At 42.1% G+C, this 24,390-nt stretch overlaps 1 protein-coding gene across 2 annotated transcripts in view; it reads left to right on the top strand.

Annotated features, from left to right (window-relative positions):
• Nucleotides 1-23,472, top strand: part of SLC16A7 (solute carrier family 16 member 7) — a 133,216-nt gene extending 109,744 nt beyond the window's left edge. For both annotated transcript variants that reach the window (XM_063133961.1, XM_063133960.1), the window contains exons 3-5: nucleotides 14,176-14,319; nucleotides 16,755-17,561; nucleotides 22,740-23,472. In XM_063133961.1, coding sequence (XP_062990031.1) covers nucleotides 14,176-14,319; nucleotides 16,755-17,561; nucleotides 22,740-23,011 — 1,223 coding nt within the window. In that variant the 3' untranslated portion in view covers nucleotides 23,012-23,472. The remainder of the gene's footprint in view (nucleotides 1-14,175; nucleotides 14,320-16,754; nucleotides 17,562-22,739) is intronic.
• Nucleotides 23,473-24,390: the final 918 nt, after the last annotated feature.

Raw genomic sequence — 24,390 nt, 5'->3', positions numbered from 1 at the left:
TTATCTCTATAGTGTTCCTAAACATTTATCTATTGCTTTGCCTGAAGTCATTTTTATCAATAAGGATGAATAAAGGGTAACCTTTAGATGTCATCCAGTTATGAAAAGAACTGAGACAATCCCCATTGCCTCATTCCTAAGCTCTTGAAAAGAAAGATTATTGGAATAGCATGAGAGCAACATTTGTCTGTATGTCTTTTCTCCTCCTTGCTATATATTGTGATCGCTTGTTTATAAAATATTCACCTGGAAAAAGCACAATTAGACTAACAGACTGGTGGCTTCCTTATATTTTACAAATTTTGGTCTATTGGTGTTGGAAACAGATACACTTTTTATACCACTCTGGAAGTATAAATAAAGTGCCACATATATTCATATCCCATTCCTTAAGGTGGCCACAAAAGACAACACAGAAAGGTGAACAGCATCACGCTAAACTTATTTACTCAGAAGTATGCTGATTGACTTTAATAGGATTTACCAGCTAGGTATATTCAGGATCGCAGCATTATATAATGTCACATTTTTCAGCAATGGAATTTTCCAAATAATCTTTAAAGGCAACTCCCCTCCCCCGCACAACACAAAAATAGCAGCAACCATACATATATTTTAAGTTTATTGGCAGGCTTAATATTTTAAAATGCATTGCTTCAAGTGATGTATTTAAAGTGACTCAGCACTTTTTGCCCACTGCCTTGACCTCATCGGTCCAGCGCTGAGCCCAGGGGCTGTAAGAGAGAGATGCTGCCCTAGAGACTGAGGACGGCATCAGCCCCCACAACAGAAGATCAGTGGCAGAAGATCAGCTGCCCAGAGACTGACAGGGAGTAGTTTTCTCACCATCTTCTTGCTCCTCTGTCTGTTTGGCACTCTCCATGGGAGTATATCTTGCTGCAGGAAAGTTTACCTGCTCCCCAGGGAGCCTGAAAGACAGTGATTCAGCACTTTTGGCCAGCTGCCCCAACGTCAGTGGTCCAGTCCTGGGCCTGGGAGTTAAAAAAAGAGACACTGTCCAAGGGTGGCAAGCTGGCTGCCACTGGGGGTCACCACGTAAGGGGATTGCCCCTACGGGAGACTTCGAGGCTAAGCGTACCCCACTCTAGCATTTTTACTGTCTAGTATGTGGATAAGTAGGGTTGCTCTAGAATAGGTGCAGGGGGGTGATTTTGATGGATTGGGACCCTAGCATGGGGATTAATGTGCTTTAACCCTCCCCACTATTTAACCCTTTCCCACTATTTTCCTGATCTGGATCACACGCCCAACCCCTGTTTCTGCATTTTTTTATTGCAAAATAGTGATCCATAAAGCAAATGAATCACAATTTTGCAATAAAAAGTGCAGGTGCAGAGGCCGTGATCCAGATTAGTCACATAGCGGAAGGGAAGGGTTAAACCCCCTGTGCTTGATTACCATTCCAGATTGGGGCCCCCGCTCCTAGTCTAAGTTAAAAAGGAAAGCAGTCACGGTTGCTAGCTGTGTCTTTAAAATAATGTCTGCTTTGGCCCTGAAATAAAAAACCTTCTGGTTTTACTGCCTGCCAAGGACTGCGAAAACAGGAAGGTCATCCACCTAACAGACTACAATATATGGTTGTGGTCACTAGGGCTGTGCATGGACCCCCCCCCCCCCGGAACCGCTTCGTGGCCTGATCTGGAACTTTCGGATTGGGCCAGTCCACTTCTGGTCAATCCGACCCTCCCCCGCTCCATTCTGCAGAGCTCGATCTGGAGGGGTGGATCGAGATTTTGCCCCCCTTCTCTACTTACTTGCCTCCGCAGCGGATGGCGGAGACAGATAAGTGGGGAAGAGGGGCAAAATGGGGCCGAATAAGCCCCCTCCCCTTGCCCCCTTACCTGGCTCCACCACCGTCACCTCACAGACTGTGGCGGTGGCAGAGCCAGGTAAGCCCCCCTCCCCACCACCACTTACCTGCCTCTGTCGTGGCCCAGAGCTGGCTTCAACTGAGGGTCAGGCCTCAAACCGGAAGAGGAGGCTGTGGCCTGCTCTTCCGGCTTGAGGCCTGGGCCTCAGTTGAAGCCAGTGCCAGACCGCGACAGAGGCAGGTAAACCCCCCTCCCCCTGCCCCCTTACCTGGCTCCACTGCCATCGCCGCATGGACTGCGGCAGCAGCGAAGCCAGGTAAGCCCCCCTCCCCCTTACTGCTTCACCTTGATCCACATCTCCCCTGACCCGATTCGGATCTGCCTTTGGCAGAGGCGGATCGAGTCGCTCCACTCTGGATTCACAATCCGAATCGGAGCGGAGCACAGCCCTAGTGGTTACTGGTTTGTGTTGGTGATCATAAGCTGTGCACCCTTCCCTTAAAGCATCAAAACTGAAAGCATAGTAAGCTTCTCTGCAGAGTCACATCTATTCTGGTGCCGCCGACGCAAATGACAGGAAGTAGGCCATGTGATTTTAACATATTGTGGGGCCTCTGAGTGATTAGTACCTCTATGCGCAGCTGGCACCCAGACATGGCTTCCCCAGTCTCCTTACCTGCTGCCTCCGCCGGCCACTGCCACCACCGCCTTCTTGCTTCTGGGGGTGGGTGCACAGCCCTAGTCGTCACAATGGTGGGAAACATGGTTCACAAATAGAATGGCCCTTTGCAGAGTTACAGTTTGCCATTGCTCTTGATCCATGATTCATCTCAACATGGTGAGTCACAATCTGGTATTAGATAGCCAGTGTTATCCTGATGATATTATCCATTCATCATTGGACTCCTGCTCCTGAAACTGCCATTAGCCCTGGAAGCCCTTCTACACCTAAGGATTATCCCAGGCAAATGGAGGGATCATCCCTGCCTGCTTCCAGGATCCCCTGTGTGTCATTTGAATGCACAGGGATGATCCCGGGGTGATCCTAGGGGAAAAGGCAGGTGTTGAAATGGCCTTGGTGTCAATGGAAGCTTCCCACCTAGGGCCCACATCAGCTTTGGGGAGGGTTTTTTTTGTTGGGAATTATACTGGAAGGGAAAGCTTTAACTTCCTCCCCCCAGCTCATTGTGGTCCCAATCCTGATCTCCCCCTACCCTCACCCTCATTTGCTATTTACCCTTTCAAAAACATTAACAGAACGTGTTTAGCATCATACGTAGCTTGACTCATACAACATCTTCAACTTGGGCAACATCTCACAGTAGTGCTACACTCTTCCAGGCAACAGGGAATTCAGAATAGGATTGCTTTAGAATGAGTATAACTTTACTACTTTCGCCATTCCCTGGAAGCAGATATATGAGATCCATGTTAAACTTTTAAAAAACAGGTGGAAAAAAAAAGCTTTCTTCAGCATAATTACCCAACCAAAGATACTTCCACATTGTAGCTCAGGCTTTCAGGAGTAACAATCCTCAGAGGAGAGAACAGGAGCGCCCACTGAGATTAATGGGTCATATTTCCAAAAACTTGGTCTCAGCAGGAAATTTACATGCTTCACTTGGGACATTTATATAGTAAGAGAGAGGGTCCTTTCAAATATCTCATTAAGCATAGAAATGTGAATATATATTTTTATCTGCTTCGTAGTTAAAAGGTATATAATTTATTTCTCACTTCACTAAGAAGCAATGGGCTTCGTCATTCCTTCTTCGGCATCTCATTTTCAGAAGGAGTAATCTTTTGTGGCAGCATTTCACCGTGCAGGTCACCTGCAATAATGTTTAGGTGAAACCTCCGGAACATTTTTAGTGTGAGGATGGCTGCATGACACTTAGATTCACAGAAGCACGGGAGCCCTTAGGGAATTGAATTAATCACTGTTAAGTGCCAGGCAAGGTGGCGGAGGGATCAATCTGTCTATTCCTAAACAGGAAACATTTATTAATTCCACCAGGCACCTTACATTTGCCACAGAGTGTCTTAATGCACACCTGACATGATTTAGCGCTTATATAACAAACCGGTGTTTCCCAAAATCTTATAGATTGAAGAGGAGCCTGTTTGAAATATGCATACCACTTTGCACTCTCTGGAAGATTGTTAGATTAAAAAAAAATAGACTCAGTGAAGTGTAATGGACAGGCAGCATTAGAGTTGGACAGAAGAAATCTGGATTCATATTCCTAATTAACAATGATGCCAACTTGGGCGTGGCCGGGGGCACTTGCACATTATGACGAATGCATTGGGGCAAGGGAACTTGAATCTCAGTTGCTGTCTCTGCCACTCTCAATGTACATTGTACATCAATGTACATTGATGGTGCTATATAAATAAATAAATAATAATAATAATAATAATCTCAACCTCTATCCATGGATTTGAGACTTAAGTTGAATATTTGAGCTTCATTGATTTGATTTTAATGGGTTGGGTGCTGTTTATTTCTTTTATTTTTGTGTTTTAAAGTTATTTTTATATTGTGTGTGTTTTATTAAGTTTTGAGTTTTATGATTGTTAGCTGCTTTGAGTGCCATCTGGAGTGGAAAAGTGGGATATAAATGTAATAAATACATTTCACTGGATTTATTCTAAGTATGATTAACTCTGGATCCAAACCACTAAGTGGATAGTGTTACTATATGGTTTAGTGTTTCTTTTTACTGTTCTTTTCTTGTTTAAGACAGACATTAAAGTTGTTGTTTAGCTTCCTGACTGGTGGTGTGCCTCCATGACAAGAAACGTCATAGAGCCTTAATTTATAAAGTTCTCTCCAGGTAACCAGGAGGAAAGAGCAGATTTCCTAACTGGGTACAGAGAGAGCTGTTATGTTGTAAGTCCATAGGTTCTATGTAGATATTCAACTGAACAGATGGTGCTCAGAACTGAGGACAGTGCATGCAACTCCCCTTCCCACACGTTCATTGTAATATGTGCATGGCACATATTTCTCTGCACAATGCAAATTCTCAGAGCTATTACGAAGATCAAATGGGGCAACATACATAGAAAGGAGTCAAACTATTGACCCATTTAGAATATGATTGTCTATTCTGTTAGCAGCTTTCATGGGTTTCAGATACCGATAGGTAGACTTTTGCTTGGTCCAACCTCCCAAGTAGCATAAATGTCTTCATAAACAGGATGGAAAGAACTTGAAATTAAACAAATCCAAATGTGGGAGAAACTGACACAGAGAGATTTGTCCATCCAGGGCTTTGAGAGGTTAGTTCTTAAAGGTCGGGTGTTGAAAACCCTGTGCATTCAACCATGTTTGTGGTGCTGAATTGAAATTGCAACCTCTTTTTTCTGAGAGGCATAGCCAGTGTCAACGGTAGGCATAATTGAGCACCTGCCTGTGAGGTAACAGTTTCACTACACAGACTTACTTGCATAAAGTGGACAGAGTACAAATATGTTAAATAAATGAATGTCCTTGATTAAATTTACACTCCGTACTAATCCCAGAATATATGTTTTGTTTCTCAAGTGCTATTTTTTTCACTCACTCTGTTTATTCCATAGAGAATTGCACTAATTATAAAAGAAGAACATCTAATGAAGTAATTAGGTCTGCAGTATAACACAAACAGCCGCCAGATCTTACTACTAAACTGCTATAGCATTACTATAATGGCATCATATTGATCTGACAAAGTGTAGATCTGGACCTAGCTAATCTAACTGGCTGGGGGCAGAAACAGAGGCCATTGATCTGGCAGATCCATGACCTCTCCCTTCTTTTCCTCCTTCCCCACCCTCTTTATTCAAGGAGAGGAGCCATGGAAGAGCTTTCCACAGCAGTTGTGTGGGGGTGGGGTGGGGATTTCCCCCTCTGAAGCTGTAGCTCTCTCTACAATATCCCTTGGCTCCTCATCTGGGAGTCATAGTATTACTCTCGAAGGGCACAATCCTATGCATGTTTGGACAGAAAAAAAGTCCTATAACTCCCAGCTTTCCCCAGCAAGCATGGCTGTCTTGGGAATGCTGGGACTTGTAGTTCTTCCTTTTCTTGTCTAAACAAGCATAAGATTGTGCCCTTCATAACTTAGGTTTACTCAGTTTACTTTTCAGCATTCATGCAAAAGATCATACTGTAATCTTCTAACTAAAACCATGCCGTACAACTAGGTTAGCTAATTTAGAACTTGTGGTTTTCAAAATATTTTTGCTATATTTTCAAGCACATATATTTTAAAGGTTCTTCAGTTGGTTTCCATACCGTAGCTGTGGGCTCAACTTGGTGAGCCAAGGTGTTCCTAACTCCATTATACTGTGATTCTATGAAAGAAGCCCTGCTGAACTCAAGGGCCTTTTTGTTGTTTATTCGTTCAGTCGCTTCCGACTCTTCGTGACTTCATGGACCAGCCCACGCCAGAGCTTTCTGTCAGCCATTGCCACCCCTAGCTCCCCCAAGGTCAAGTCTGTCACTGACAACCAAATAAATGTTCTTAGCATCATTAGTTATGTTAGGATTTGACCTGAAATAGCATCTTTGCAATCAATACACGCAGCTCTGATGAAATGAATTCTTTCATGGACATTGCCAGTATGTTCTCCTTGAATAGCATTTTTTTAATTGAAGCATTCTATACAATTTCTAGTCTGGTAGAAAATAACAGTAATTCTGTAGATGCTCTGACAAGATTTTTTCACCCAGAGCGGCCTGAGCAGGCTGCATCTGGTCAGAGATGGGCAGGAAGGAGAGGCTATGAACTATTCCCCTTCCCTTATTAATTTTTTTTTCCATCCAAAAAGTGCTCTCCTATCCATGTACAGAAAAATATTTGCTTTGGAACAGTCTTCAGTGCTTTTGATATGGGCCCACTTCACTTCAGTCCAGACCCCCTTTGCTTTGGATAGTTGCCCTGATAACCAATGAAGTTTCACAATGGTTAGAAGCTTCAGAAACAGCCCACATCACTCCAGAACACTTCAGGAAAGACTGGCTTTGCTTTGGAGGTGATCCAGAAACCCTCTGAAGGGCCGCATTTTGGTTTCCTATTCTAGCTTCATCCAAAGTAGATGCCCCCTACCTTCCATCCATGGGTGAAAAAGGAACCTGGGGAGGGTGATATTGTGTGGGAAACTGGTTAAGCAGCTCCTCTCCACTCCTTGGCTCAACTCCCTTTCTTAGCACATTCTCACAGCCTGCTTCTGTTGCTATGGATTAAAAAGAATATGGAGGAAAGATGTTTTTCTATGGAATTTATACAATCCTGGTGCGGCTTGTTTGAATGGGGAGTCAATGGTGGAGGCCCAAGGCTCCACCCTTCCCTTCACAAGGTATGAAAGGCCAGGATGCGCTGGCAGGAGGAGGGGTTCTTGAATGGTATGTCCAAAGATCTCTGCCAAAATTTTCACTGTGAACAATTTGACCACTGTGAACAAAAAAGCCCAGTTAGTTGTTTGCACTTCTTCTTCAGCTGTCAGCTGCTGATCCTTGTCTATAATGCCCAAAGTAGAACTTACATCAAAAGGTTACACAGCCTGTATTTGCATCTATGGTGCAGACAGCTCTTTAACTTGAATCCCCTCTCCCTAGGATTCACCTCTGGAATGGGCTGCACAGGCATGTTGTATTTACCATCCAAACCCACTCTGTTTCAGTATCATTGTATAGATGATGTAAAGCACAATAACCAGCGGTGATCTGTGCCTAGCTGAGTGATCTGTTGTCCTGGCAGTTTTCCAGAATACACAGCAGCACCCAGTAATTTGAATCACAGCATTTATAGCTGATGATATTGCTCATTGGAGTGATAAAGTAGCTACCTGGATTAAACATGGATGTACATCTGGCAGGTATCAATGTTCCCTCCGTGTCCTGAGCCCCTTGAGCAGCTCCTTAAGGATCTCTGGCCTCTTTAAGAATCTCACCTTCCCTTTTTCCCTTCCTCTTCTCAAGAACTTTTACTGGTAAATTAAAACAACTACGTTACAATAAAGGTTTTTAGTCAATACAGCTGAGTGATACATGGACCCTGTTCAGATCTCATGATAAGCCACGGTGGTTAAGTAAATATTATGGCTTAGTGTGTTGTGTAGGGTGACCATATGAAAAGGAGGACAGGGCTCCTGTATCTTTAACAGCTGCATAGAAAAGGGAATTTCAGCAGGTGTCATTTGTATCTATGGAGAACCTGGTGAAATTCCCTCTTTATCACAACAGTTAAAGCTTCAAGTGCCCTTCCCTTTATTAAATCTGGTCACTCTAGTATAGCTCCTTCACCTTAGGTTGTGTATTTGATTCAGAACTAATGAAGAGAGAGAGAGAGAGAGAGAGAGAATACAGGAACAAATAGGTATGAATAGGGACTGGGACAGAGGAGGGATCTCTAGCAGTGGGAACAGGAGGGGACCTCAGTTTTGATATTTGATTTTAGGTTGTTTTATTGTATTGAGTATTTCAGATTCATGTAGACTGACCTGAAGAACACAATGAAGGCAAATTGAAATAACAGGATGGATATCAGTACAATGAATAAATTATGAAAATAATGAGATGTTAATGAATGACAAAATGAAAACAAGGTTTAAACATGAAAATGAATGAAGTAATGAATTGAAAAACATTTATTGCACACCCGTCCCTTGATTTCCATCTGAGTTAGCAGCACAGATGTCAAGGAATATAGAATTTGCAATTTGCCAGCTTCTGCAACCTAGGGGAAGATGAGCGGAATGGGTGACGGTGGACTTTGGCTAGTGGGAAAGTGATGATTAGACTAGCCAGAAGAAGGGAAAGCTCTGATGTAGGGATTTTGCGTGGAAAGCAGTGGCACCTAAGAAGGGAGTCTAGATGGCTGGGAGCTGCAAGTGAAGGGATTTGGGCAAGATTGTTAAGGGCAGCACAGCAAGATTAAGGGGTACTTTCAGAAGCCTCGGTCCCCGTTGAAACCAATTTTGTGAAAAAAATATGGGTGTGGTCCTTGGGCATCTTCTGAAAGGGGAGGTTTGTGTTTCCACCCATTTGAATGTGATGTTCCTCACATCTGGGATAATCTACCACCAAGCTGTTGCTATTGTTGTATAGGGCCTATTTAGACTGCATCATTAGGGTAACATATCATTTTAAGTGTTATTCTTCTATCAGCCCTAGAAGGTGATGCTTATTTGGGGGATATCTGTATTTGTGAAGCATATTTGAACTTAGCCATTGAGATGAACAGGACAAATATAGGAATGTAATTGTTCTGGTATCCTGGATTCTCTTTCCCTCATAAATTAATGGAGTGTACCTAATATGTTAGGACTGATAAATGTTATTCTACCTGAGAGAACAGCAGGATATGGATTTTATGCCAAATAAATCTTCCTTTATTTATTTCTGGGTTCTTCAAACAGATCTGCCACTACTATAATCTTATATAGTGCTGCTGGGGAATGGGGGGGGCAGGGGGGAGGAAAATGCATTGCCTCCTTTAGCCTTCTGAAAACATAAAGGTGCAAAACTATTCTCTGTCTTCATAATTACAAAGAATGTTTTTAAATATGCATTGGTGATTTAATGATCCCAAATGTGTCTATGATTGACACACACAAAAAGAAGAAGTAATTTTGTGCCCAAGCAATCACTTTAAGAGAAATACACAATAATTTTGTTTATATATACATAGAAGCTTATTTCAAGGCGTTTAAAATGTTTTATATATATATATATATATATATATATATATATATATATATATATATATATATATCTTCAGTAGTAGTAATTCTAAAGGGAGGGGTGTATGTGTGTTCTTACTCTTAACAGCTAAGGAGTAAAACATTATCATTTATACAGTAATTGTGTGTTTCATGGTGCATTCATTTTTAATATGGATTACGAGGGGCAAAAAAAAAAAAAAAAAACGAGGATAGAAAATGAATGCTGGAAAATGAAAGCTTAAAAAAGCCCTGATACTGCAAGAATATTTTCTTTAGGAACATATGCCTGATGAAGGAGAATACTAAAAAGCCTTTTACTCTCAGGAGAATTTGTCTGTTTACTCATGATGACATTCCACAGCATGCAGAGAGTCAACAACACAGAGTAATGTTTTAGTCAGGGATGGCTGACTTCTGTTTCTGTAGGAGCCACTCCATTCTTCTCACACTGGCCCAGGGACCAGAAGTGTATTTTGTCATGCAAAATGGTCCCCGCCATGATAAAGTTGGTGCAGTCTAGCAATAAGGGCTGTGGTTACTGCATAGCCAAGCATTGCATACTAAATCCACAGTGCTGGTCAAAATATTTTGCTGCCTAAGGAAAAGGACAAGATGGCACCGTCTTTATTGCCTGGGGTAATCCTTAGGTCTAGCTAAGGCCTTAGATGGCTTTAAAAGGAGATTAGACAAATTCATGGAGGACAAAGCTATCAATGGCTACTAGTCATGATGGCTATATGTTACCTCCAGTATCAGGTGCAGACTGCCTCTGAAAGCAGGCGCTGGTGAACAAGCGTGGCAGGGTACTATTGCACTCATGTCTCCCTTGCGGGATTTCCAAGTTATTTTATTTATGGATGAAACTGTGCCCGAACACTTTACCCTTATTGAGCGGGAAGGTTCAGTGTAGTGAGCTAAATCAATGGTCCACTTAGCTGAGTGTTGGCTACACTGATTCGCAGCGGGTCTCCAGGGTTCAGACAGGAATCTTTCCCACCCCTGCCTGCAGATGCCAGTGTCCCACCATGGACATCTGGCCTCTCCTGTGTACATTTCATAGAGCTGCTAGGGAGTGGATCCATCTCATAGGTCACCAATTAGCCTTGCTAATCACAACCGGCCACGCTTCAAAAGAGAGGGTTTCATGATATCTCTAAACTAATATGCTGCTTCGAAGAAAAGCTCCAGTTAATTGCCAGAGCGTGTCTTCTACTGTAGCCTGCTTATTCTGCTAATCCACTGTTACGTTAGCCAGTGTTCACCCTTTTCTTCTCTGTTCCATAGCAGAGCCAATGTTTTCCCAGCCAGCACTGCACACGGGCTTCTCTTAGGCAGCAGAACAGTGTTTTCTTTGGAGTTTAGTGTAAGCCACCCAGGCTTTCGACATCATTAACCTGAGTTGCTGCTATGGGTGGGGTGGGGAGAGAACATCCTTCACGTACCAGTGATCTGATAGTGAATGTCATGGCATCTGTACTCCAGTTCTCCACAAAACAAGTCTTCTTTGAGGAATGTTACCCTTCACAGATCTTGTGGCCCCAAGGAATACAGAAGATGCTTCATTATGGATAACTTTTCTTTATATTTCTTCAAGTGAAAGTCCTACAATAAATGCTGTAGCAGTAAGCTTGGCCATTAACCAATGGATGCATCTTCTTTCGGGGATTGATGCTACAATTTGTGTCCAGGCTTCTCCTTCATCATGAAGGAGAGGTCTGGACACAAATTTTAGCATAAATCCCTGAAAGAAGATGCTTTAGAAGAGGAAGCACCAGGCCCTCCTATCATCTGAATGATAATTCCTGCTACATAATGAAGTTGTTGAAATTAAAAATTTAGTGCAACCCCCTTATTTTTCTTTTATTGTTCAATTACTAGTTATCATTTTAGAAGGAAACTGAGGGGGCAGGATAATTTGCCTCAAATTGATGAGGGACATAGGTTTAAGGGGCTCCTACATTCCTACCCCCATAATTTGAGCCCTCTCCAGCATACTGAACCCCTGTAGATAACGCCCTGTCTCTCTTCCCTTCCTCCATTTCCTTGCAAATGTATCCATATACACATGCATCATTAACTGTCCTCTTTTCCGCGTCAAAGGTGATCTCTATCAACCCAAATACAATAAATGAAAATCTAGTGAAGGGTGTGAATGAAATGGATGTAATGTCCTTGAGCGTCTGTTAAAAACAGCTTTTTCCTAGGTGAAGAGCAGCAAGCCCACATCTTATGCTCTGTCTGCTGTCCAGGCGCTGTTGATGGACATCTTCAAGGCCCAGCACTTCCTTATGATGGTGCTTTCTCTTTCGGTTGGACTTGGACCAGGCTGCCCTTCAAACTGAGGATGCCTTCAAACATGGGGACAATCCTCTGGCAGTCCTTCAGATAGAGGGGCAGCCCTCTGCAAACTAGGACACATGGCCACCCTAAGCTGTCCTCCAAGGGTAAACAACATTTTTGGATGTGGCTAGTGGGTGGCGAGCATTGTCAGGGCTGCAGCACAGAAAAGAAATTTAATACCCCTCTCTCTATGTGCTGTAGTCCTGATCTTTTTCATTCATATCTGTTGGCTGCTAATCAGGAAAGAAAAACAAGGCATGGGAAACATGCTTAAATATTTCACACATTGTCCAAGTTTACCCTTGATGCCCTGTTTCTATGAACCTCAAGATGTATAGTGCTCCTGAGGGTATTCCCCCCCCCCCAAAAATGTATTCCTTGCCTAGTGAGAAATACCAACATCTCAGAAACTAGGTTGCCTCCATACATTCTTAATATTGTAATGCTGCTTGAAGCATTTTGATGTAATGGCCACACTCAGATGTCACATTAAGCCAGGAATCCTGGCTGAATAAACTATGATGTGAACAAGCAGCATGCTGGTCCACTTAGCCTATTAGCTCCAGCTTTGCTCCTCCCATTGTGAGGATGGGTAAACAAACTAGGTATGGATAACTGGATAACTTTGTATTATGCCTTAATCTGTGAATATGGTTAAGTGCGCCAAACAAGCCAGGATCAGATGCTAGTTTTAAAGCAAGTTTTAAAGTTGGTTTATGAATCCTGGCTTGTTTGGGTGCACTGAACCACAATCCTGGGTTTGAATATAATGTGAAGCTATCTCTTCCTGGTTTCTTTACTCTTTTGCTTGAAGGACAGAGTGAAGTGGGATTGCACACATGAACACTTTGCTCTTTCATACCATCATTTATTAAGCCAAGATTCCTAGCTTAATGAGATATGCAAATATGCTAGACTCAGAAAACGTAGAGCTAGGGACATGCCATTGATTTCTTTATTAACACAACACTCCCAACAATAAGAAGGGAGCATTTGGCTAAAAATTATCCTTGCTGCATCCAGATGTTTGAAATTTAGAGATGGTTAAACTGAGATCTAAACTAGGACCAACTGTAAATGTTTTCAGCCTACAGTACATTTTACTTGGTTTCTCATACTGGAAATGTAAAGTTTGTTCTTTTATGGGGTTTTTTTAATGGAAAGCTTATATCTTGGACAACATACAGATAGATTTTCAATAAAACCAAATGCAGTGCTTGACATTTCACTTTATTGCAAAGTCGTTTTTAGTGCTGGCTTTAAATGTTAGACTGCTTTGGTTTCTTTTCATTTTTTTTAATGGATGATAATTTAGTGCTTACAAAACTGAGACTGATAACATTGGTAGGATCCTGAAACAGCATAATCAGGTGTAAGGAAAGCTTCCCAAACATGCCAAATTATACAGGATATAGTTCATGCCAACAACAATGGTTTTATATGGTGGCAACATGTTATATTCAGAAATAAGACCATGAACACAACTTCCTTTGACATAAAACTTTGATTTATGAGCACGAACGTTCACGTTTTATGGGTCTATACCAATGCATAAAATGTCTTATCTCAGCAGAATAGTACTTACACAGTCCTACATAGCTCCAACGTTCAGACATCAAAATGGAATTAATTGATTTATGATTTATACCTCAGTACGGCAACATATAAAGCAAAAAAGTTAACATCTCAACAACAAAAATGGGGGAAAAGGAAAAAAAAGAAATCCCATAGGTTTCTGAATTTATCCACATATATAATAACCACATGAAATTCTGCAGACTCCATCTCCTAACAACACCCTGAGGAAGGCCTTTGAATAAAGTACAGGCTGAAATGCATCAGGCTTTGTGAAAATACATATTTTGCATCCTGAGAACCCGTTCCTTCCTTTTTCTGACCAGAGGCAGGTGAAAAAGCAGGTTGCAGTGGTGAAGACTTGTTAGTATGTGGGCCCATGACCATGCCTACCATTGATGCTGGCTCTGAAGTTCAATGCTGCCTGAAGCAGGTCACTTCACCCTACTGCATGGTGGGGCCAAACCTAGCTAGATCAGATCTCTACTATAACTACCCAGTTGGGCCTTTCCTATTCACCTCTGTGGGAAATAAAGCCATTCTCTGGCTTAGTGTAACACAGCTTCCTATCTTTTGGTGTTAATGAGTATACATTTGGTATTTTCTGGGTTTTGTGTGGAAAAAAATCTCTCTGTCTCTGAAAATAACTCTTATTCCTAATGCCTTTATGCTTTCAGAAAATAACCCTGCTTCTTCTTTCTTCTGGCTTCAGGCCCCATAAGCAGTGTCTTGGTGAACAAGTATGGCAGCAGGCCAGTTATGATAGCTGGAGGGATCCTGGCCTCCTTTGGAATGGTCTCCTCTTCTTTCTGCAATAGTGTCTTGGAGCTTTACATATGTGTTGGTGTGATTGGAGGTAAGTGACAGATTAAAACTCTAACAAAGCCCTTCTGTTTCAGTTTCCCCCTGATGTTCTCCTTCAACGTACATCTTCAGGTATTTAAATGCATCCTAAGTTTGCATCTGATTATTTTATGATAATGCAACTTACGGCATGTGCACGTTTCATAATCCTTACTGCACTGCACTGCAATTAAAGCACAGGAGCTGATTGGTTCATGGCAGCATTTATTATAGTCATTTGGACTCCACTTCGGTCTAGGATTTTTTTTAGCCTTCAATCAAACCACCCTGCAGATGTACTTACAGAGAATGAATATACATGGATGTTATGATCTGTAAATTCTGATTCCACTCCAAATACTCAGCTGCCCTTTGCCATGTCAGGATGAATTTTTATTTTTGCCGTGGGGTGAGTTGTAGGCAAGTTCCCACGAGGGAGACAGTTCTGAACACCACATTTCCAAAGTATCTGAATGGGCCTCAATTGCAATTCAATCATGTATTGAAGCCTGAGGATCAGGTTTGCAGATCATGTCAGCGAAAGCCCTGTTAATATGAACCTCGTTGCACTGTATGCTCATTCGAAATTAAAAGCACTGACAACTCTGGAGCCATATTCATACAACCAACAGAGGGTTCACTGCTCATAAACCATGCCCTGGAACATTTAGACTGACGGTTCTTGAGACATATTGATTCAGCCACCCTTTTGAGGCTTGTCAACACATGATGACCACGTGGTCGAGTGATGACTGAATGAGGCATCACGTGTTGAACATTTATGTATTTATTTAAAGCATCTTTATTATGCTTCTCAGTCCCGAAGGCTCCCACAGTGGCTTTCACATAGTCAATAAGAACAAGAAAGTTCCCTGCTTACTCTGTTTGCGCTCTAAAAAAAAGCATGGCACAAAAGGAAAAAGGGATGGAGGGGGTGGAGAAACCAAGTGCTCTTCCATCACAAAGAGGACTTTCATATCTCAAAGACAATGTTTTTTCAGCAAAGTCAGATCGCCCATTCAGCTGCAGGCCTTCCGGTTTAAGCTGAGATTGTGAATTGCCATTTCCTCCAAAGCATTCCTTTCAGCATTGATTCCCACAGCTGCTTGGCACGTGATAGCTGCGGTCAATGTATGCCTTCTCCAGCCATGGTGACCTGGTTGTGTGAAGACCATCAACATATATCGAGTCAACTAGCATGAGTTGAGTTTTGTCATGCAATCCCATTCACTTAAAATCTCGGTAGCAATCGTGTTCTGAAAGGTTAGGACAATTAGGCTGTGAAAGAGAGGTCTATTCAAGAAATGGCAAGCCAAGATATTGGCCCATACCTGAGAGATTACAAACAAGCAGATCACGTAGTAGCTTCACCAACTCACTCAGCTAGATGTGTGAGCCCAGCTTTCATTTATTATCATGTTTGCACCGCACTAGTGAAGTAGGTCAAAGAGATAGCAACTTGCCCCAGGACGTCCAGCAAGTTCCATCATTGCATAGCGATTTGAACCCAGTTTTTTTTTTAGTTCAAGTCTAGCAAACTATTCACTATATCTTTAATGAACTTTTAATTGATGTGTAGAATTCACCTGATACTTAAAGGGAGTCATTCACAGAGGATGGGTATAGAGGAAGCATCCATAGAGGAAGGGGGAACTTTGCTCAGGTAACATATTAAGTACCTCTACTGGTACTTAATATAACTCAGTATAAGATTCCCAGAAGCAAATTGGCTGCCTGCATACTGGGGCCAATGCCTTGTATTCTGCCTGCAGGGATCCTAGTCTCTGCATACAAAAGTGTCTGTGTAAGTCTCTCCTCCATGGGAAATCTCAGGACCCCACAGCGATGTGTGAGGACAACATTTTCTGTGTAATGGTCCATACGCATTAAGTATTTTAAGCCTTATTTTATGTGTACCTATTCAAACCTAAGTAAAGGATCAAGCTAAAGGCAGAGGATTTATACTTCTAAAATCTGCTGGGTTTTTTTTTTTTTTTTTTGGTCGAGAAGGTGACATTTAATAACTTCTGTGAAATGAACCAAGAGCAAATTGGATTATAGCTTAGTAAAATACAGAAACAGTGTGCTCAAGGTCTTGATATCATTGTTCCTCTGTCGCTCTGTTGTCTGTAACATGGATCGAACATTGCTAAAGCTTTTGCTTTTATTACGCTGCAATAGAGGGAAATGAGAGAAATTTAGTGCGGCATATCAATGCCATTAAAACACCTGGAAAGCAATGAACGTTCACATTTATTTGCCAGTGCCAATGGCATTGAGAGTTACAGGGTGGCGTTTTAGCTTATTTATTTTTCCTTTCCTTTTTCTTTGTGCGGGTGATGGGGGAAAGGGGAGGGTGAAGAGGGAGTTAATGTTGGTTGATTACAGTGCAGAGTTCCAGCGTATTAAATGCAGTAATGCTATATTCTCTTTGCTGTTTTTTTTTAGGTTTAGGCTTGGCTTTTAACTTGCAGCCAGCCCTGACGATGATTGGCAGGTATTTTTATAAAAAGCGTCCCATTGCTAATGGACTGGCCATGGCTGGAAGTCCGGTCTTTTTAAGTACTCTGGCACCTCTCAATCAGTTTCTTTTTAACGCTTTTGGCTGGAAGGGGAGCTTTCTCATTTTGGGAGGACTCCTTTTGAACTGCTGTGTGGCTGGCTCACTCATGAGGCCTATTGCACCGACACCTGTTGTAAAAAAAGACGTGGAGAAGGGGAAAGGAGCCTCTGCCTTGCACAACAACGACAAGAAATCTGTTTGGCAAACCATCAATCAATACTTAGATTTATCCCTCTTCAAACACAGAGGATTTCTGATTTACTTGTCTGGAAACGTGATCATGTTTCTTGGTTTCTTTGCCCCAATTGTATTTTTAGCTCCATATGCCAAACACAAGGGAATCGATGAATATTCTGCGGCTTTTTTACTCTCTATCCTGGCTTTTGTAGATATGTTTGCTAGGCCCTCCATGGGCCTCATTGCAAACTCTAAATACATCCGTCCAAAAATCCAATATTTCTTCAGTTTTGCTGTTTTGTACAATGGGATCTGCCACATCATGTGCCCATTGGCCGAAGACTATACTGGCCTGGTTGTGTATGCAGTACTTTTTGGACTTGCCTTTGGCATGGTTAGCAGTGTCCTTTTTGAGACACTGATGGATCTTGTTGGTGCTTCAAGGTTTTCCAGTGCTGTAGGACTCGTCACAATTGTGGAGTGCTGCCCTGTTCTTTTAGGGCCTCCTCTGGGAGGTAAGGATGATGATGATGATGATGATGATGATGATGATAATGCATTTAACATGTAATATTCTTTGACTCATTTGTACTAGGGACCAGCAACCAACAGTTAGCTGAAGTTAGCATGTGAAAATTCACTCCCTGCCCAGCTTGTTCAGATCCCCTTGTTTTTTCTGGACTACAGCCTCATCCCTCTGGCAGCTAACGTTTCTTTGTCCATACGTTTTCTTCTAGCCAATGTCAAACCATTGTTCCTGACCTTGAACCCTATGAAGACAGGGGTGCTTTGTTTTTTATGTGCATATATATCCTTGGCCTTGAGATTTCCAGCACTAGGACTTCCATCCATATTTCTATTAGGGGCTACATCTTGACCTACTGCCAAGACTCACCCCCTTCCTTTAGCCACCCTATCATATCTTTCAGCTTTCTCATTCTTCTCTAACTTTCTGCAAACAGCAGACAGCCCTCCTCTAATTAAACTCTGATTTCCACAGCTCTGATTTCTCCATTCCTCAAGCCTATACCTCTTCCATCCATTATACCCTAAAGATGCTGCCTCCCATAACATTGCCTACTGATGATGATATTATTATTATTATTATTATTATTATTATTATTATTATTATTCAATATATGTTTACATTTCCTCCCAAAAGCTCAAGATGGTGTACATGGTTCTCCCCTCCCATTTTGCCCTCAAAGCATCCCTGTGAAGGAGATTAAACCCTCCTTCCACCTTCCCAAAACTAAGACTTCTTGCTTCCCTTTTGTTCCTAAGCCATGCACATGTGTTTCTCAGGCAAATTGACTTTAAAAAAAAGTTTAGCACAGCAGCTGCACTGTGAAAACTCCAGCAATTGATATATGGGACCCAAATGGCTGGATTGCTCATGAACATTCAGTGACCCTGTGGCAGTTCAGGCAATGGTTAGGTAGTTCTTGTAGACAAGGAGGCAGTTGGCAGGCTACATGCAATTCTGGGCAGTATTAACATACACATGAATGTTGGAGATGCTACCATAGAGTTAATATTGATTGATTGATTTGTTGATTTAATATATTATTGAAAAGTACATCACCCTATTCAGAAATAATGCTCATGCAATGAAGCAATACATGAACAGGAAGTGGGGCCGCACTGCCCAGCCTGTCCCCCAAATCAGGCCTGTCCCTATGGGTTGAATCCAGATATGTAGCTGGTTTGGCTGAAGTGGAATCCCCCAGCCTCTCCTCCCATGGCAGTATCTCCAGCTCCCTAAAAATATAACACGGAAAGTCAGGCTGAATGGGGTGGGCTGTGGTGAACGGGGATTCCTCTGATATCTGGCAGAGATACCTTCTGTGAGCAGAGGTCTGCTCATGGAAGGTGTCTCAGCCCAATTTTGGTAGAGCCCTACTTTCACCTGCACCACACAGCACACCTTTTCCAGCGGGCTGCAACCCAATGACAAAACACAGTACCCAACAAAAGACCTCAGAACAAACTTTTGGGGGCTGTGATCTCCTGAAATTCTGTCTAAAAGATCATGTGACTTTTTTGTGTGTCTTCAGTGAAATTTCCAAATCTCCCTTTTAAGGTGCTATTCCAGCTGTTGCTTTGTTTCATAGCTCTGATCTGCAGCTATTTTGGATTCTTCTTCAAGTGCCTTACACTTGTTACATACGCATGTCATAGGTGGGATTGATGATAACTGCTTAGACAGAATGTCTCTGTCAAAAGCCTCTTAGAGAACATTTCTGGAACTGGGCACACAGGGGAAGGTTTTCCTGGTCAGAACCAGAATTGCCAGTGAAATTTCTTTTGTTCTGATAGAACCTCAGTGGAACTATAACTAGTGCTATCTGGACTGAATTTGTTTCAGAGGACTTAAGGAAGGATGGGGCAAGGAAACAGAGCAACAGAAGTTCTTGTGACTTTGAATCTCAGTCAAAGTCATATGTGTAGACAATAGTGTAATTGCTGGCAAATTTAAATCATAGTTCACCTTTGCAAAACCAGGATTTTAGTTTGCACTAGTTTACTTTTAAAATTTGAAATTAAATCCTTGAACAAAACACTGGGTAAGAGTAAGTGAACTGAATAACTACAATCAATAGTCATGGCGGGTGGAGAGAAGAGAAGGTTTAACTTTCAAGTAGTAAGTGGTTACTCAAACTCCAGTATGCCACCTAGTGGAGTGAACCTAGCTCCTCTTTTAATAATGATCAGCCCGTCTTCACATGGTTATGCAGTACTAATTAAGATTCATTGGAAATAAGTCTCATTGGGACTGAGTAAACCAATTGAACTCAATGTGACGTACTTCTGGATAAATACACTTAGGAGTCCTTGTAAGATTTAAAATGTTTCACTCAAGATTCCCATCTTTTTTGGACATGTACCTTTTCTTTTCTTTTTCTTTTTTTTTAATCCCCCCCCCAAATAATTCAACAAATAACAAGTGCTCCCCCTTCCCTCCGGGATCATTCCTGTTTCCAAAAACTTAACACCTCTTCTGCTGGTGGTTTCCCACTTCCCTTAGAAAACACAAATATTAGGAACTGCTTCCAAATTTCCTCAAAATCATTCGTTTTTGCTATAACTTTTCTCACTTTTATGTTACATGTTAATTTATCATTAATAGCAATCTCCCATACTTCTTTATACCACTCTTCAATACAATAATCACCTTTAATCTTCCAGTTCCTAGCTACAATCAGCCTTGCTGCAGTCAGCAAATTCGTTATCAATTCCTTGGTTTCTTTATTACATTTACAATCTTCATGTAGTGAGAGTAATGCAATTCTTGGGCAGGATCTACACTATTCATTACACTGTTGTTTAAGTGCATTGTTGCGTCCTCCCTTGCTACGTTACAAAATGCAACTTGAGCCCAGTCAATCGAAATACCTTTTCTTCTATCGTTTTACCCGGGCACACTCTCCTTTAGAACGTTCTTCATTATGGCTCTGAAGTAAACCTCCTTCTTCCGGTGACTCTGAGCTAGACCTGCCGGGATAAGCCGGCAGGGAGGCGGGGCGACGCGTAGGGACGAGGGAATAAACAAACAAACAAACAACCCCAGAAAGTTCCGGCGTGTGCCTCAATTTTCCTGAGCATCTGTCCTCGGTAGTCAATCCCACGGTGTCTCGGCCAGGTCAGTGGGCAGAGAGAGGGTTCACATCTCCAGAGCTGCAACCCAAGAGGAACTTTGCTTCACTCGGAAGAAAAATGCGTCGAGGCTCTGGTCTGTTGCTGCGGAGGGCTTGCTTCCGAGGAAGCCTGCCTCGGGGCCGTGTGGTCAGGTCACCACCCCTTGCACGCTTGCTTGGATGGAAATCCCCCCCCTCGCTCTCCACTCCCCGAAATAATCGAGACGAGGTCAGATCTTCATTTTCGGTTCCGCTGGGACCTCTCTCTCCACGCCTAAATTCTTCCGGATCTCTTGGAGCCCAACCCTAGCGGATGGGATCTCTGGCGTCACTTCAGTAGATCTGCCCACAGTCTTCTTTCCCACGAAACAGGGATCCCTGACTGGGCTCGTTTAACAGATCGATTCAGCACGCTCCTATGCTGGCGCGCGCTCCCTCTTTCTCGTCTACCGAGGGCTGTTAATAATAGTGGATCTCGTCAGCTCTTCAGCCTGATCCTATGCAGGTTTACTCTGAAGTAATCCTCACTCTATTCGACGTTGCTTACTCCCAGGTAAGTCTGCGCTGGTGGCAGCCTGAATGAACAGCCCTGCAGCATCTTAAAGGGGCCACGTGCGCCCCGAAAGATAAGCGGTTTTTTAAAAAAATTAAGCCTCTGTCCCCTCTTTCACCGCCCTCCCTCCCCCTCCCCCTCGTCGCATTGTGCCTGCTCTCCCTCCCCTAGAAAAGCCCTCACTTGTCCTAATCAGGAAGCAAAGACCATGGTCACAAGACATGACTTTGAAAGACGGCATTGAATACAATGAAAGGTTGGGGCACATTGTTAGTTTTAAAACGATTTTAACAGAAAGTGGAACGGTTTTAAAAGTCAGAAGAAACGTAACAACAACAGCATCACGTGACTGCTGACATCATCTCTGCCAACTTGTTACGTTTCATCTAGACAAGTGTAGACGGGCTCCCGGTGTTTCTTCTATTTTCATTCCAACAATTTCTTCAATCTCAGAAAACACCATCTTCCACAACTTTTGCACATATTTACATTCCCACCACATATGTAAATACGTTCCTTTTTCACTAGGACATGTACCTTTTCAAAATGTTCTCTTACTTTCACCCCTCCTGCTATCATTGTCTGTTGCATCCTCTGCACACCCCTTGGTGAGTAGGGCGGATCGAACCTCAAATATTTGCACTATCACTCAATTTAAGGGCCAACATTTTTAGTGGCTCATGGGCATTAAAACATGTATTGTTATTGTTAATTGGTAGTCTTGCAGTAGTTGTGAACAGATAGCATTGTCTCTAACACTAGGAACAATGCTACTACTTTAAGATGACCAACTGACAATAACAACACGTGTTGTATCTTCTTTCTCCCTCCCTCCCTTCCTCCCTCCCTCTCACACATACACACCACACAACTCTAACCATATGATGTTTCAGGTACTAAACACCTTTGGAGCAGTTTCCAAATCATCTATCCAATATTACCTATATGGAGTTTAACACATGACGTAGGTGTATACCACATTGATTTCTGTACTTTGAGGTCTAATAAAGTGAACAGCAGTGCTGATCCTAACATTTGCACATTTGACATATAATTTTCTTTGAGAAAACCACTCACATGAGCAGTTATTTGCAAATATCAGACCCAGGGGGGGTTCTACACTACTGCTTTTAAAGCGCTTTAAAGCACTTTGAAAACGTTTTGAAACCTGTATATGCAGTGTGTCCTGGGCCCCAACAGTTGTCAAAACTGTTATAAAGTGCTTTAAAGCAGTAGTTAGATCCCCCCCCCAGTTCATGACATAAGAATCCCTTCTTAGTAATGTGTTTCAGAATGTGAATTTAAGCACAATAAAACAGAAAGCATTTTTTTTTCAAAAAAGAAATCTTCATATGTTTGAAGAATTCAGTGGAGAACTATATTTTGATTCCAAAAGTAGAATTTAGAACTTGCTTTGTCTACTATGAAAGACTGATCTATTTAAACGCCAGTATTATTTGAGGGCAAATCTTTCTCTCTCTCTCTCTCTTTTTATCTTTCAGGTTTGCTTGTGGACATAACCAAAGATTACAAATACATGTATTTTGTCTGTGGTGTAATTGTCATCACTGCAAGCATCTGGCTATTCATTGGGAATGCGATCAATTACAGACTTTTGGCAAAGGAGAAGAAATTAGAGGAAGAAAGGCAGAGGGCACTAAAGAACGCTGATTCCAAGGAAGTAGAACCTTTGACCCACAAAGAGAGCGAAGAAACGGTCAGCAGATCAAGCAAACTGCAGGATAATCCCTCAGAAAGAGAAACTAATATTTAATACAAAAATATGTGGTTCAGATACTCATATTTATAACTTCCATTAGAAGTATTTCTTCAATGTACAGGCCAGGTTTTGTAGTAAATATAATCAGTCACAATACTCAAAGGGAATAGGAGTTAGCAAAAAAGTAAATAAATAAAAAATAATCCAGTCAATTAGATCACAATCCTGCTCCTTCCAGACAGAGAGAAAATGGTGCAGAAGGATTCTTCACAGAAGGGCATTGTAAACTTTCCCTCCCACACTGCGCTGCCCCTGTAACTGTAGCGCTCTGGCTTTGCCAGGCATGCTGCAACATGTCCGGACATTCATAGCCAAACAAAATCCTTCTGCACCTAGACTTAAAGCTGCTAGCAACCTGCACACATCTCCCCAGGCATGCAAGCTACTTGCAACAGGAATGCAGAAGCAGTGTGGTGGAGAAAGGGAGAGTTATGCTGGCATCCTCTGAGGAGTTGTTCCCCGTCCTGTTCTCCATGTATGGGTAGAGCAGGATTGTGGTATTATATTCTGTTTTGTTTCGGTATCAAGAGCATTAGGGCTCCTATAGAAATTGGTGTGAGTGAGTCAGTTCAAATGCAGACCCTAATCAGGGTAGGATTTTGACTGTAAGGTCTTCCAGTAACAAATGCTCTTGCTTCAAATGAATTTGTAATGCAAAAAGATGTGCTTGCCTAGCAAAGGAAGACGACAACCTCAGTCCTCAAGCTACCGGTCAAACGTCTGTTGACCTCTTCACCTGGTATATTTTTTGGCCACTGGAAAGAAATAATTCCAAACCATGAGTTTAAATACGAAAGTAAAATAAAAATAATGGAGTAAGTATTAACAGCTACCTGAGTAAAAAGCGCACAAAAATAATAATGAATCACTGTTTTATAGTGCATTTTCAGTGGATCAAAAAGGTCTATTATTTCAGATCAAACTTTACTATGTGGATTTTAAAGACACATGATATGCGAAGTGGTAGATTTTATTGCCAAGTGCAATATGTACTGTAATTACAGCGATGAAGAGGTTATTTCCTTCTGCTGTAATAGATTTAGAAATGTAAATATTTATGGCCTGATCTTAAGACATGCAAAATTATACTTAGGATGGGTTGTATCAACTGCTGCATCACTGCAATATCATAAATAGATATGCTGGCACAGATATTTAGGATCAGGGTATAATTTTGAACAACGTGTTGCCTTGTGATCATCACTTTTACTCCATACATGTTTGAAATCTGTTTGCATTCATGGTTATTAAAACACGCCACTGCCATGTTACCAAGTTCTCTATCTTCAGTAACCTCTCCATTCTTGAGACCCTGGTGTGAGGGCCTGCTGTACCAACAGACCCCTGCAAATAGAGTTGCTATCAGCTAGAAG

This window comes from Elgaria multicarinata, chromosome 9 (genome assembly GCF_023053635.1).
Source record: "Elgaria multicarinata webbii isolate HBS135686 ecotype San Diego chromosome 9, rElgMul1.1.pri, whole genome shotgun sequence".
Classification (NCBI taxonomy): Eukaryota; Metazoa; Chordata; class Lepidosauria; order Squamata; family Anguidae; genus Elgaria; species Elgaria multicarinata.
The sequence above is the reverse complement of the archived record's forward strand: the minus strand, read 5'-3'. Positions and strand labels throughout refer to the sequence as shown.